Here is a 13,119-nt window from a genome sequence, read left to right on the forward strand (position 1 = left end):
TCCGATTTATATTTAGCTAGAGTCTGAATTATGTTAATGCTTTTGGCACATTTCAGCACCAAATGCAGGGCCACATGGATAAGAAAGTTTCACAATTTCCTGCCTGCCATAAATGATTGTGTAAACTAATCCATACTTTCATTATCACTCAAACCAGGACAGTTAATATTTATTTAATTTGCTTGATTTGAAAACAGACTTTTTATCTTTCTCCCTTCCCTCTCCCCCTATCTCTTTACAAATGAAGATCTGTACAAATAAATCTGCTCTTATCCCAAGTTCATGCTCATCACCCAGTAGATATTTTATCTATTCCCATCACCAATTTTTAACTTCATAATAAGGTTCTTTCATTATTTGGGCCACTGTTTGGGCCATTGTATCAATGCATTGTTCTATTTTGAGATTCTGATCTACTTAAAAATACAATTTTGGGAATGCAGGTCCAATTCTGCATGGTTAAGAGGAAGATCGCAATTGCCGCCTAATGTATTTTGGGTTACTTTTGGGGAGAAGTGGGTGGCGCTGTGGTCTAAACCACAGAGCCTAGGGCTTGCTGATCAGAAGGTTGTCGGTTCGAATCCCCACGGCGGGGTGAGCTCCTGTTGCTTGGCCCCTGCTCCTGCCAACTTAGCAGTTCGAAAGCACGAAGTGCAAGTAGATAAATAGGTACCGCTCTGGCGGAAAGGTAAATGGCATTTCCGTGAGCTGCTCTGGTTCGCCAGAAGCGGCTTAGTCATGCTGGCCACATGACCCAGAAGCTGTACGCTGGCTCCCTCAGCCAGTAAAGCAAGATGAGTGCCGCAACCCCAGATTCGTCCGCGACTGGGCCTAATGGTCAGGGGTCCCATTACCTTTTTAAAACCACAGAGGAATTTAAATACTTTCTGGAACAGACAGAAATGAATACTCAAATGCCCCTTGGTACTTAACAATATGTGTTAAAGCTGAACTGAACTGAATGTATCTCCACCCAGAATTTGCAGAATTTTCTGTCCACTAATGAAGGGAGATCATTTTTGCATCTTTTGGGGTGTCTGCCACCCAGCAGATACTTGTATTTCTATTTAAGCAAATGATGGGACTAATCCCTCAGCATCTCATTAAAGTGTATATTTAAAAAAACAAATTTGACCCAAACTTTGGCCTCCCCCACCAAATGTTTGCCCACTCCCTTAATCTCTTTTTTTGGGGGGGGAGGGTCTTCCCCCAGACATTCAAAATTCAAATGTAAACATTCATTTCATCCCTCATGTATGTATTTTTGATTTTTTTTCCAGAACAAAACATTTGATTTGAGTGTGAAGTCAAAAGATTGGTAAGAAAACCTCTTCTAAACCTGAGCCTCCCCAGTCACATGTATTTCCCATCACTCCTGATCGACTTTGCTTTTATATGGAATCTCACAAACCTACGATGTTTTGAATGTCTGGCTTGAGGTGAATTAACACCGAAAACCATAATGTGTAAATGTAAGAAGCACAGGCACCATCAAAGCAATTTGGTACCAAGTTTTTTTAAAAAACCATTTGTTGTCCAGGTCATCTGCCTTGAGAAATGGTTCTTAAGATGCATAGCAATTACGTGGACTAAATGAGACACAATCCAACTGTTACACATCATGATTTCCATAGGTTTAAGCACACTTATTTATCTTCTGGATTTTGTCCATTGCATTTAAGTGTGTTCAGATTTTAACAAAACCACATTATGGGCATTGCTCAGAAAACATTGCTCACTGGAAGCATATGCTCAGTCTTCCCTCCCCTTTCTTGCCTGCCTTTTTATTTACATCCTGCTTATACAGCCAGCAACACGCACCTGGTCCAGGAGGTGGCACTGCTGTCAGAGTCCTCCTCCTTGGTCTAGGTGTTGCTGTTGTAAAACTAGCTCATCGGGGAGGAGGGTGGAGACGTAACTTGGGTAGAGCAACAGCATAAATTTAAGGCTCATCCAGCACACACTTAAAGCACATGACTTCCCCCAAAGAATCTTGGGAACTGTAGTTTAAGGGAACTTGTGGGGGTTGTAGCTTTGTGATGGGAAAACTATGGTTCCCAGGATTCTCTGCAGGGAGTCATGTGCCTTAAATGTACATTGGATGTGTTGTAAATACATGGCGTTAGTTAGCTCTGCCTGTCACTGGCTCCTCTTCCTGTTTGCTTTCCATTTTGTCAGCCGTGTTGGACAGCAGCCACCCCTGACTAGGGTTGCCAGACTCAATAGTGGACAGGACTTCTGTGCCTTTAATTGCCCTGCTCTCTTTTGAGTCTGGAAACCTTAAAGAGAAACCAGCAGACCCTTTGTTTAATTTCCAAGCAAAGGGTCTGCTGGTTTCTCTTTAAGGTTTCCAGACTCAAAAGAGAGCAGGGCAATTAAAGGCACAGAAGTCCTGTCCTCTATTGAGTCTGGCAACCCTACCCCTGACAGCAACCTATTCAGTTTGTTTAAAAAGCAGCTTGTGGTTCAGCATGGAGTAGGGGCAAGACTGCTACTGCTACCATAATGGTTAGAAAAAACTGACTGTGCACACATGTGCACATGCGAGGAAATGTTTCTTTGACAGATTGCAGCCGGCAGATGTAGCAGCCTTTAAAACTGTCTGCATGAATTTCTCTTGGCCTTAGGACTCAGGGCCTGCTTTGTAAAAGGCCAAAAGATCTTGACGTGCGTCTAGGATATGATCTGTGCTCAGATGAAGAGAATTTTCTACAGAAACGGAAGAAAGTGGTTGCTGCTACTCTGAAAGGTCTTCTTCATTTAGACCAAGGCCTGAAAGACCATGAAGTAAGTGGTCCATACAGACCTTGGTATCTAGTGCTGCACTTAAGTATTATTAGACACTGGTTTTATGATGGGAAATTGGCTGTGTGGTGTTAGTCCTGTGTATTTCTTCACTACTACAAAATGCTGTGACCCAGCCTTGCTGCATCTTAGAACCTCCTTCCTATCCTGCTAATGAGGCCCTGGACTTATTTATTTTATTAAATTGAGCTTTAACATGCCTTTTGGAATAAATTATGCTGCCAAGGCAGTTTATATGTGTCAGCAAAGCAATACAGTACAGTGGCACCTCGGTTTAAGTACACAATTGGTTCCAGAAGTCTGTACTTAACCTGAAGTATACTTAACCTGAAGCGAACCTTCCCATTGAAAGTAATGGAAAGTGGATTAATCCATTCCAGACGGGTCCGCGGAGTACTTAAACTGAAAGTACTCAAACCGAAGCGTACTTAAACCGAGGTATGACTGTAACTGTAGCGATACTTTGAAGCCCCTTCTACCCCGACGGGAACTTGGGTAAAGCCAGGGGCTGTCTTGGAGCTTAGCAATACAGTACAAGTAGGCTGCCACCACTCCCAGTCGTGCTATTACTTAGAAGGTTTAGGGAGACTCCTTCTGCCCCTTATCTGGGTTGCATGGTTTGGCTCACAATTTATAACCCAATTAGCAACGAATGTCTAGTAGCGTCTGAAGGGCCTGGCTCTGGATTCAGCTTCACTCATTCAAAGGCAAGTAAGACCAACCAAGGAATACTTTTCAGCATTTATTGTAACTAAAATTCCTTATAAAGAGGGTGCACGTTTCTTACAAAGCATACAAATAAAAACAAAACCTTAATTGGCATTACTATCTAACGTACTCACACATAAAAGTTCCGTCTTAAGATTAAATTACAAAGTCTCTGCCTCCGTCCCTGCACTCCAACAAGGGGCATGGCAAACCCTCTGGCAGACTTCCAGCAATCTTCTCAACAACGGACATTTGCTTCGACAAAGGTTGCCAAGGCAGGGCCATTTGCACCTCTAGACGCCCGTATATCTCCTCATTAACCCCACGAGGTATTGCGATTTTAAACCAATGGAAGGGATACCTTAATCAGTCAAGATCCAATGATTAAAGACCTAGCTCCTAATTCGGCATAGCAAAACAAGGTAATACAGCTGTGAGAATGTTGATTCACAAAGGCCCTGGGATATGAGCCCCTCCCGAATTTCCCCAGCTGTAGGGGAGTTAGCTTTTAGCACCATACTCCCAGATAACATCTTTCTTCCAGGCGGCAATAAATCACATCCAAGCAATTAAGGAAAACCAAGAGGGGAACGTTTCTCTTTGAAGGGGAACCAGCACACATTCCCTTCTCCACCTACCAGGATTCTACACCCCTGTTAAGCTACGCAGGGCAAAACCCAAGGTTTAATCCTTACCCAAAATTCCCCTCGCACCACAGTAACATTATACAAAAGTAAAAAACAACAACACGTTAGCTCTGCAATCCTATATTTTTTTGGGAAGTGGCCATAGGAAACTGGCCTGAGATCTGCACATGAAGGGCAGTATACAAATTTAATAAATAAAATAATAACCAGTAAAGAACTGGTTGTTTTCTTGTGCTCAACAGGTGCCTGTGATTGCCGTGACAACTACAGGAGGTGGAATGAGAGCATTAACCGCTATGTATGGCACCCTTTGGGGTCTCCAGAGGCTGAAACTTTTGGACTGTGTTTCGTATATAACAGGCTCATCAGGTACAACATGGTAAGAGAACTTTTTTAAATTGTGATTTGTGTGAGCTACTTGTGCTGAAACCCTTCTTCCAATATTGCATCATTACTTGACTACCAGTGAAATCAGAGGCAATTATTAGTTGATTTCGTAGTGTCTGTCACAATTAAGTAGGTGTACATAGTTCCTCCTTTGGCTTTCTGCACCAGCAAGGAAGTGCTTAAATTTTGCGAAACTGCCAGAACGCCCTTGGTATTGTGCGTCTAGGCAGAACAATTTATCCTCAGTTGCTCTGTGAGTCAGTTGTTTGGTCAGGTCACAAGGCAGGACTAATAATTTGTTACCTGGGAGTGGAGAAATGAGAACAGTGCCTCTCAGTATACGCAGAGTAAATTCCCCCTCTCAATAGCTCAGCGAGTTAATCGGTTTCAAAGAACACAGTGAGCTGAGCCAAATTTCCTAACGGTAATACAACACTACTTATGCCTGCTCAGGATTAGGCCCCATTGAGTTCAAGGGGGCTTACTCTCAGGTGAATGAGTATAGAATTGCAGACCAAGATGCTAGAAGTTGGCAGAATAGTCCCTTTTCCCCCCACCCCATATCTGAGCGGGAAGAGTGGTGATTTGTTGAAAGTTGATGGGATGCCGATCTGTGTTTTCTTTTAAAAGGACATTTAAGCTAAACTAAAATTAAATAGCATATTTTAGATGATAGGGTGACTGAATTGTTTTTTCCAAAGTTTGTCTCAGTTCAAGCATTCAAAGACAATACAGTAGGTTTAACTTTCAAAGATAACACCTGCCTACAAAAGTGAGACAGGAGTGGCGGGGTGGGGGAGAGCCCAGTTCTTTTGAAATTCCACCCACGCCTTACTAGTGAATGGTTGGGGGGGGGAAATGTCTTGCAAAAGGTTCTGCACAACACTACTCGTATACTTAACGTGTATTATACAGTCTGGAATAAAAACAAATCATATCTCCTTTCCTCCCCCCCCCCAGGACAATGTCAGATTTGTATGAAGATGCTGATTGGTCAAAGAAAGATCTTGGGGAGATCATCAAGAAAGCTAGAATTCAAGCAGCCAAATCTAAAATGAGTGCCTTTTCCTTGGAAAGCCTAAAAGCTTACCATAAGGAGCTATGCCAGAGGACCATAGCAGGATATAAGACATCCTTCATAGACCTTTGGGGACTCATGATCGAAGCCATGCTGAATGATGGGGTATTCTTTGTGTTTGTTTTCAGAAATATTATCTGTTCTTCCTTCAGAAGTATTTGTATCATCTGAAGATCTCACGGCAGAGGAGAGTAGAATCAATACATTGACGAATTGATGCACAATGTCATCAAAACACACAATTGCTAAATCTCACTTACCATTCCCCAAAGCAGGGGCGAAACGAGGCTTTATTTCACTTGGGTCAAAGACCCAGTCTGGCACCCCCTATGCACATTTGCATGCACACGCACATAGACTGGGAGCCTCAATGGCGCACCCCCCCCCCCAATAGCTTTCAGGTTTTCTGGTGATGACCACTGATTGCAGCTGAATACTAGGGTTGGCTCTCAGGAGCTGGACAAAGTCAGGATATTTCTGATAGTTCACTTTATTATTAATCATTTTAGCTCCATGCAATTTGCAGTTGGTTCGACAGCCAAAGTCTATTCCCACGTTGACTTCGGCAGCAAAATTCCTAAAATATGCGCAGACAGCCGGGAGCCGGGACAGGAGCTTTACAGGATATTTACGGGATATAATCAATTTGGGATAACAGGTGGAAACGGTAACAAAATACGGGGGTTTCCCGCGAAAAAAGGGAGTCTTGGCAGCTATGATCACTAGTGATTCAATTACCTGTCTAGTCAGATTTTGTGCACAAAATGGGAAATGCACCATCTTGTCCTTTGCCTCAGGCAGCAAAATGGCTTGGGCCGCTCCTGTGTAAGGAGAGAACATGTAGCCTTTCCTTCTTTAACCTGTATCATGATTGAAATCCCCCCTTAAAGGCAGAAAGTTCTTAGTTATTTAATTTATTATTATTGTATTTTTACTGCCAGAGAGGGGGAGAGGAGCTTGTGCAATGTTTTACCTCAGGTTTCAAAACAACCCAGACAGCTTTGGGTACTGTGCACCTCGATTTAAAGGCTGGATGATACCATTTGCTGTACACCTGAGGCAGCAAAATGTTTGGGGTCGGCCTTGCAAGTTCCTATTTCCCCCAGATAATCAAATGTATAATGTGTATTTATGTTCCCTACAAAAACTCAGAACAACCACCATAAACTCTCAGATCAACGGCGAGCAGTGAGCAAAGGCCAAAACCCTCTTCCAATCTACTTGGCTGTGAACGTTAAGGACAACGTTACCACAAGAGATTTTAGAGGTAATGTTTTCCCAACCTTTTTCATATTTTAAGTTTGCATGGCAAATTACGTGATCAGGTATGCACATATCAGAGCCAATAAAAAGGGAAAATTCATCTTCTGGTAACCATACAGGGGACTCAAGCTGAGCTCAAGCACATTATTCTGATCCTTTCTTCCACACCAGGTATAGGGAACCTTTGGCCCTCCAGATGTGGTGGAACCAGGGCTTTTTTCAGCTGGAACTCGCTGGAACTCAGTTCCGGCACCTCTCAGATGGGCTCCATTGCCATTATAAGAGAACAAGGGAGGTGTTCATGGTGAGTTCCAGCACCTCTTTTTCTAGAAAAATAGCACTGGGCTTGCATCATACCTGGCCACTGGCCTTGCTTTCTAGAATTGATGGAAACTGTTGTTCAGTCACATCTGGAGGACCCAAAGTTCCCACTACATGATACAATTGCGCCAGCACCCTTCCAGATTGTGATGAAGGATAACTGGTGACACCATCTTAACATTACCCTACAAGTCATTTATTAGACCTAGAATGGCCACCTGTTGAAACAGGATACTGTACTGGATTAGGTGGTCCTTTGACCCAATCCAACGGGGATCTTCATATGCTCTTAACCAACTGTGTAGATTTAAAGGAACTTTCCATTGTCACAGTTTCTGGAAGGGTAGCCATGTTAGTCCGTCTGTCCTGAGGCACCCTTGAAGGCTAAGACACTTATTATGGCATAAGCTTTCAGGGACCATTGTCCACTTTACCAGATGTATACAACCTTATTCTGAGTGGCAAGTACATAAATATGTGGCGTGTATATTTTAGGGAGTAGGGTGTAAACAGTGAGGTCAAAAGGCAAGGAAATGCAGAGAAGTATTGACTGTGATAATTACTTGATTGACAGTGAACATTCACAGTAAAACGGTGGTTGATAATACAAACATCCTGGGATTGATAAGCCAGTCAACACACACATTGTGATAAAATCGATTCTGCTATAGCACTGAACCCTTGATTCAACGGTTGTCCTTTCACTGTAGGACAGGCAGTGATCCTATATATACACTCCCTGGTGTATCTACAATAGAATGCAGCAGTGACATCCTCTTCCTTCTCACGGTGCCACTGCTGCTTGCTGGGATTGGGACCAAGGCAGGGGGAGGCAGCAGCGAGGGCAGGGGAGCTATGGGCCACCCCAACCCGGAGCTCCTCTGATCTCTCAGCCTCCTCGTCCTGGAATGTGCAGAGCCACAATCAGGAGGGCACCCTTACTGCTCTGTCCCTTTCGCATGCTGCTGCTGACGCATGCATAAGGTCAGGGAAACAGAAGGCAATCAACCATTGTTTTATACTTTTTAAATATTGCGTTTGGCCCATGAGGAAGACCTTGGCTTGGAATGTGTTGGGCTGAATAAAACACTGCTTTGTGCATCTAAACACTTCCTTGTGTATCTTGTGTATTTCCTTCTTTTCATTTTCCTGTAGGTGTTAAAAAGCAGAGTTGCGGAAGTTGTTATTTAAATACCTAATCCTTTTTGATGGACATTAATTATGATCTTAATCAAAACTGAAAATAAGCATAATCCCCGCATGCGATTACTTTCAACTAAGAAAGCTTCCCATTCTCTTTCCATAGTACAGTATAGTAAATCTGTTGATTGTTCCTTGCAGAGTGGGTAGAGTTCACACCATATGAGGTGGGCTTCCTAAAATATGGAGCGTTTGTTCGTGCTGAAGATTTCGGAAGTGAGTTTTTCATGGGGCACCTGATGAAGAAGCTCCCAGAATCAAGGATCTGCTTTATGCAAGGTGACTTTTTATGTCTGGGGTGGGTGGGAGGGAGGACATACCTTGACAAGAAGGCAGGCAATGATGCATTCAGTATAGCTGCCAAGTTTTTGCTTTTCTCGCGAGGAAGCCTATTCAGCATAAGGGAAAATCCCTGTAAAAAAGGGATAACTTGGCAGCTATGGCATTCAGTAATGCTGGTACAGCCTGTGCTAGTTGAGGGAAAAGGGGGAATGCTGATGTGTATCAGGTTTCTGTTACATTTCCACACTCACTGTGTCGTTTGTTTTCATTGCATTATGACTCCCAGGGGTGGAAGCAAACTTTAAATTCTATATACTACCATGCTTAAATGATAAAAAGGCGAATTCCATGCTAGGGATTACATGGAAGGGGGACAGAAATGAATCTGCCAGTATCATAACGACCTTTTACAAATCTATAGTCTAGCCACACTTCAAAATACAATTCCGGTCACCCCATAGCATAGGAGGAGCAATGGTGGATCATATCACACACCCATCTAATCCAGCATCCTGTTTCTAAGAGTGACCAACAAAATGCCTGCTACCAGCAAATGACATTTAGTGGCATACTGCCTCTGAAGATGGAGGTTCTATACAGACATTACATCCAGCAGTCTGGTGCAGCAGAGCTTTTTAAATGTTACTGTTTTCAGTTTACCAACTCTCCTCCTCCTCCTCCTCCTTCTTTGCAAATTGTTAGTGTTCCTCATTCTGTGTAGTCCTATAGCCAAGTATTGCATCAATGTAGCCTTTGGAAGATAGTGGTAGTTCAAAATATCTGGAAGACGCCGGGTTAGGAAGACCACATGAATTGTTTCAAATGCAGCAGTAAACAAGCCAGCTGGTCCTGGGCCAGGAAAACCCTGAAACAAGTCACAACAGGAATATATATAAATTCAAATGAAATGTAATTTGAAATCTGGAATATCAACTACATTTGCATACTAGTTTAAATTGTGCCACTGTTTTGGCCCAGAATAAGAGGGTTGAGGTAGATAATTTGCTGGAGCAGCTTCCAGTTCAGGATAAAGTTTTGAGGGGAGGGGAGAATGCTTCTACTTCATTCGTCTCTTTCTTTCACAGGGATGTGGAGTAGCATATTTTCCAAGAATCTGTTGGATGCCTGGCATGCAGCTGACAATTCAGAGGACTTCTGGAACAGGTGGACCCAAGATAATATCACTGAAATTGGTAAATTATAGTCCACGTTCCATGTGATTTTTGATGTAACCATATACCAGATTGGTTTGGGGGCTGGCCTCTTGCTGCATGGAAATACCTCATTCTGAACTTTGCAATGCAAGTGCTTTGTGGAGGTGCAACTTCAGCACCCAGTTTCAGTTCATCACAAGATTACCTTGTTCCAGAATGGTCGATGCTCATGTCTGAGCGTACTCCTATACATGGTTGGCAGCCTGAATGTGCCTTTCATTTTCACCCACCTTGCACACCTGTCCTGCCTCTGTGGTCACTGGCCATTCATGGATATAATGCAATCTTTGCCAACCTGCTGCCTTCCAGATGGCTTGGACTACGTGTCCCATCAACCCCAGCTAGCATGGCTATGTTGGCCCAAATAAAATCCAGAAATCAAGCATGCAATTTGGGTCTTATGGGTATTAGATTGCTGGTATATGTGTGGATGAAATATTTCAACAGACCTATGGAAATTTTTTATTCCCATGTGCAGTTAGTGGTTCAGAGGAAGTACAGCCATGTTCTCTCTCTTCACTGTGTGTGAGTAATTGCTTATCTACTAGGCCAAGGTGACTAAAATAATAATGGTATCTATATTTACCTGAAGAGTAAAGGTCTGTTCCTAAAATACACCCACCTTTTAATTAGCTCCTCTGAATCATTTTAAAGCAAACATATTGTACATCATCCCTATCCGTGTATCTGATTAGTTTAATTAAATTAATCTTTCTTTAGATGAAGAACCTGATTTTTAAAATAATAGGTTGTTCCTCATCCCTTTTCATGTACCTGTTTAGCTTAATTAACTTTGTTGTTCTTCAGATGAAGTACCTGACTTACCGGAGAGACCTCACGAGATGCCGACTCGCATGTTCACTCCAGCAGGCAGCCTTTCCAATGCTCTACGGGATATTTTGACAGACCGTCCAGCGGTGTCAAAGTACCATAATTTTTTAAAAGGGTTCCAACTGCACAATGAATATGCGCAGGATCTACAGTTTTCTAAGTGGAAAGGTAGCATAAATTTCTTTTGGAAATAAACCATTTGCATAGCATAGGCTAAATCAATTACATTTTTTCCTCTTCAAAGAGAATTCACTACTGTCATTATTATTGCATCACTGCTCCAACTGTTGTGCTTTGAGAGAGAGAATGAATGGGCCAGGATGGAATGCAAGGGGATAGTGGAAACTGCAATTACTCCTACTAGGTGAAAAGACTCTTTCCTTGTTTTCATCTGCAGCTCTGAAATGGTTCCTCACCTCTGGCACATCATTGCATATGGCAGCTGCTGCTGCTGCTGCTGCTACCACTCTACATAACTGAAGCCAGCTCTCAGCACTAGTACAAAGGGTGTAGAGTCCTTTTGAGTTAGTACTGTGCACAGCTGCCAAGTACCCCGTATTCCCCGGAAACCCCTGTTTTTCCTTACCATTTCCCAGCGGTCTCCCGTTTGAGCTCCTCTCCTGTAACTCTCCCTTAAATCCGCTCCTGTTGGCAGCCATTTTTCTGGTGCCGGTTTGCCCATCTATGGGCACCAGAAAATGGCTGCCGCTGGCACTGGAAATAGCTTCTACACATGCCCGGCAGCCATCTTAGGGGTGGCCACATGGTGGTGGCCATCTTGGAGGTGGCCACCGCCATGCGGCCACCCCCAAGATGGCCGCCGGACAACTTCTGGCGCAACTTCCGGTGCTGCTGCTGCTGCTGATCCCGTATTTTTCTGCGGGAGACTTGGCAGGTATGGTACTGTGTGGAGTGTGCCTGACCCTGAGCAGGTGACCTGTGTTGTGCTGTGCTATGTTGAAAACACTGTTTCCCCGCATCCTGCAGGGGGGGATGATCCCAAATTGTCCAGTATGACTTTTGGATCTCCACTGGCCTCCAGATGTTTATAACTATTACTACATCTACAATGTAAACTTCAAGTCATTTTTAGCAGGCTTCACGTGATAGTTGCAAGTTGCTTTCTACAGGTGTAGCTGAATGCTAAGTTGTTTCTTTAACGAGGCCTGAAACGTGTGTGAGCCATCAAGCTTGAATGCAGGGACTTCTGTGTGTTTGGAAAGCCACAATACAAGGCTCATGTGCAGATTCTGGGGATATGGCTTGGCGGGCACACAACAGGGAAGTGTTCACACCCCTGTCTTCCATCTGCTATTAACCCTAGGCTTAAAAAGAGGCCCAGGCAGGAATTTTCCTCCAGAGAAATTGGGCCTGTCTGGGTTTTTTGCCTGACTCATAGCCGTTGTCACAACTTGTTGGCGGATAAGGCATTGGGTTGGATCCTTAGTCAAGGCAGAAGGCAGGGTTTGGGAGTCTACCCTCTGGCTCCAAAGAATTGGGATACCCCATTAAAGGGGTCCAGAGGGAGGTGCTTCTATCCAGATGCCCAGATGGGGCCGATGAGCCACAGCACCCCCCTTCCATGAAGAGATCACCCCAATTTGATGTATGTCATTCTTGACCCAGGATTAACCGTGCCAAACAATCAGCAGACAGGTTGGATGATTCGGAATACACATCCAATGCCCAAGCCAAAACCTACTAACATCTGGGGTCAATAAGGTTGTGGCCTGCTTAAATCCCAGGGTGTTTGTCCTGTGATTATTCCACCTTCCAAACCTTGCTCCCTGGTGTGGGTGATCACTTCCAACCTGTACAAAATGTATGTGTACATAAATACAGGATGCAGACTGTATGTGTATGTACTAGAAGAACATAGAGGTCAAAGACATCTGAAGGCAGCCCTGTATAGAGAAGTTTTTAATGTTTGATGTTTGTGTTCTTACATCTGTTTAGACCAGGGGTTCCTCAAACTAAGGCCCGGGGGCCAGATGCGGCCCAATCACCTTCTAAATCCGGCCCGCGGACGGTCCGGAAATCAGCATGTTTTTACATGAGTAGAATGTGTCCTTTTATTTAAAATGCATCTCTGGGTTATTTGTGGGGCATAGGAATTCATTCTCCCCCCCCCCCAAAAAAAATATAGTCCGGCCCCCCACAATGTCTGAGGGACAGTTTGCTGACCCCTGGTTTAGACCCAGAGTGGTTGGGGCACCCCAGTCAGATGAGTGCGGTACAAATAATAAAATTATTATGTGGAGCAAGACCAGCAAATGTGATTTGTTCTTCTTTGCCACATCTGTTGTCTTATTGGTGCTAGTTTTTTGATAAAATTATTTTTTTCTGAAGGGGAGCAGAAAGGCGATTACTTCTGGATTTTGTT

At 43.7% G+C, this 13,119-nt stretch overlaps 1 protein-coding gene across 1 annotated transcript in view; it reads left to right on the forward strand.

Moving 5' to 3' along the window:
- LOC118083582 (cytosolic phospholipase A2 epsilon) overlaps positions 1-13,119 on the forward strand; it is a 42,417-nt gene that overhangs the window by 24,008 nt on the left and 5,290 nt on the right. The window contains exons 10-17 of the mRNA XM_088670397.1: positions 1,281-1,318; positions 2,628-2,787; positions 4,403-4,539; positions 5,508-5,730; positions 6,778-6,892; positions 8,551-8,688; positions 9,777-9,884; positions 10,713-10,904. Coding sequence (XP_088526523.1) covers positions 1,281-1,318; positions 2,628-2,787; positions 4,403-4,539; positions 5,508-5,730; positions 6,778-6,892; positions 8,551-8,688; positions 9,777-9,884; positions 10,713-10,904 — 1,111 coding nt within the window. The remainder of the gene's footprint in view (positions 1-1,280; positions 1,319-2,627; positions 2,788-4,402; positions 4,540-5,507; positions 5,731-6,777; positions 6,893-8,550; positions 8,689-9,776; positions 9,885-10,712; positions 10,905-13,119) is intronic.

This window comes from Zootoca vivipara, chromosome 1, assembly GCF_965207765.1.
Source record: "Zootoca vivipara chromosome 1, rZooViv2.hap1.1, whole genome shotgun sequence".
NCBI classification, from domain to species: domain Eukaryota; kingdom Metazoa; phylum Chordata; class Lepidosauria; order Squamata; family Lacertidae; genus Zootoca; species Zootoca vivipara.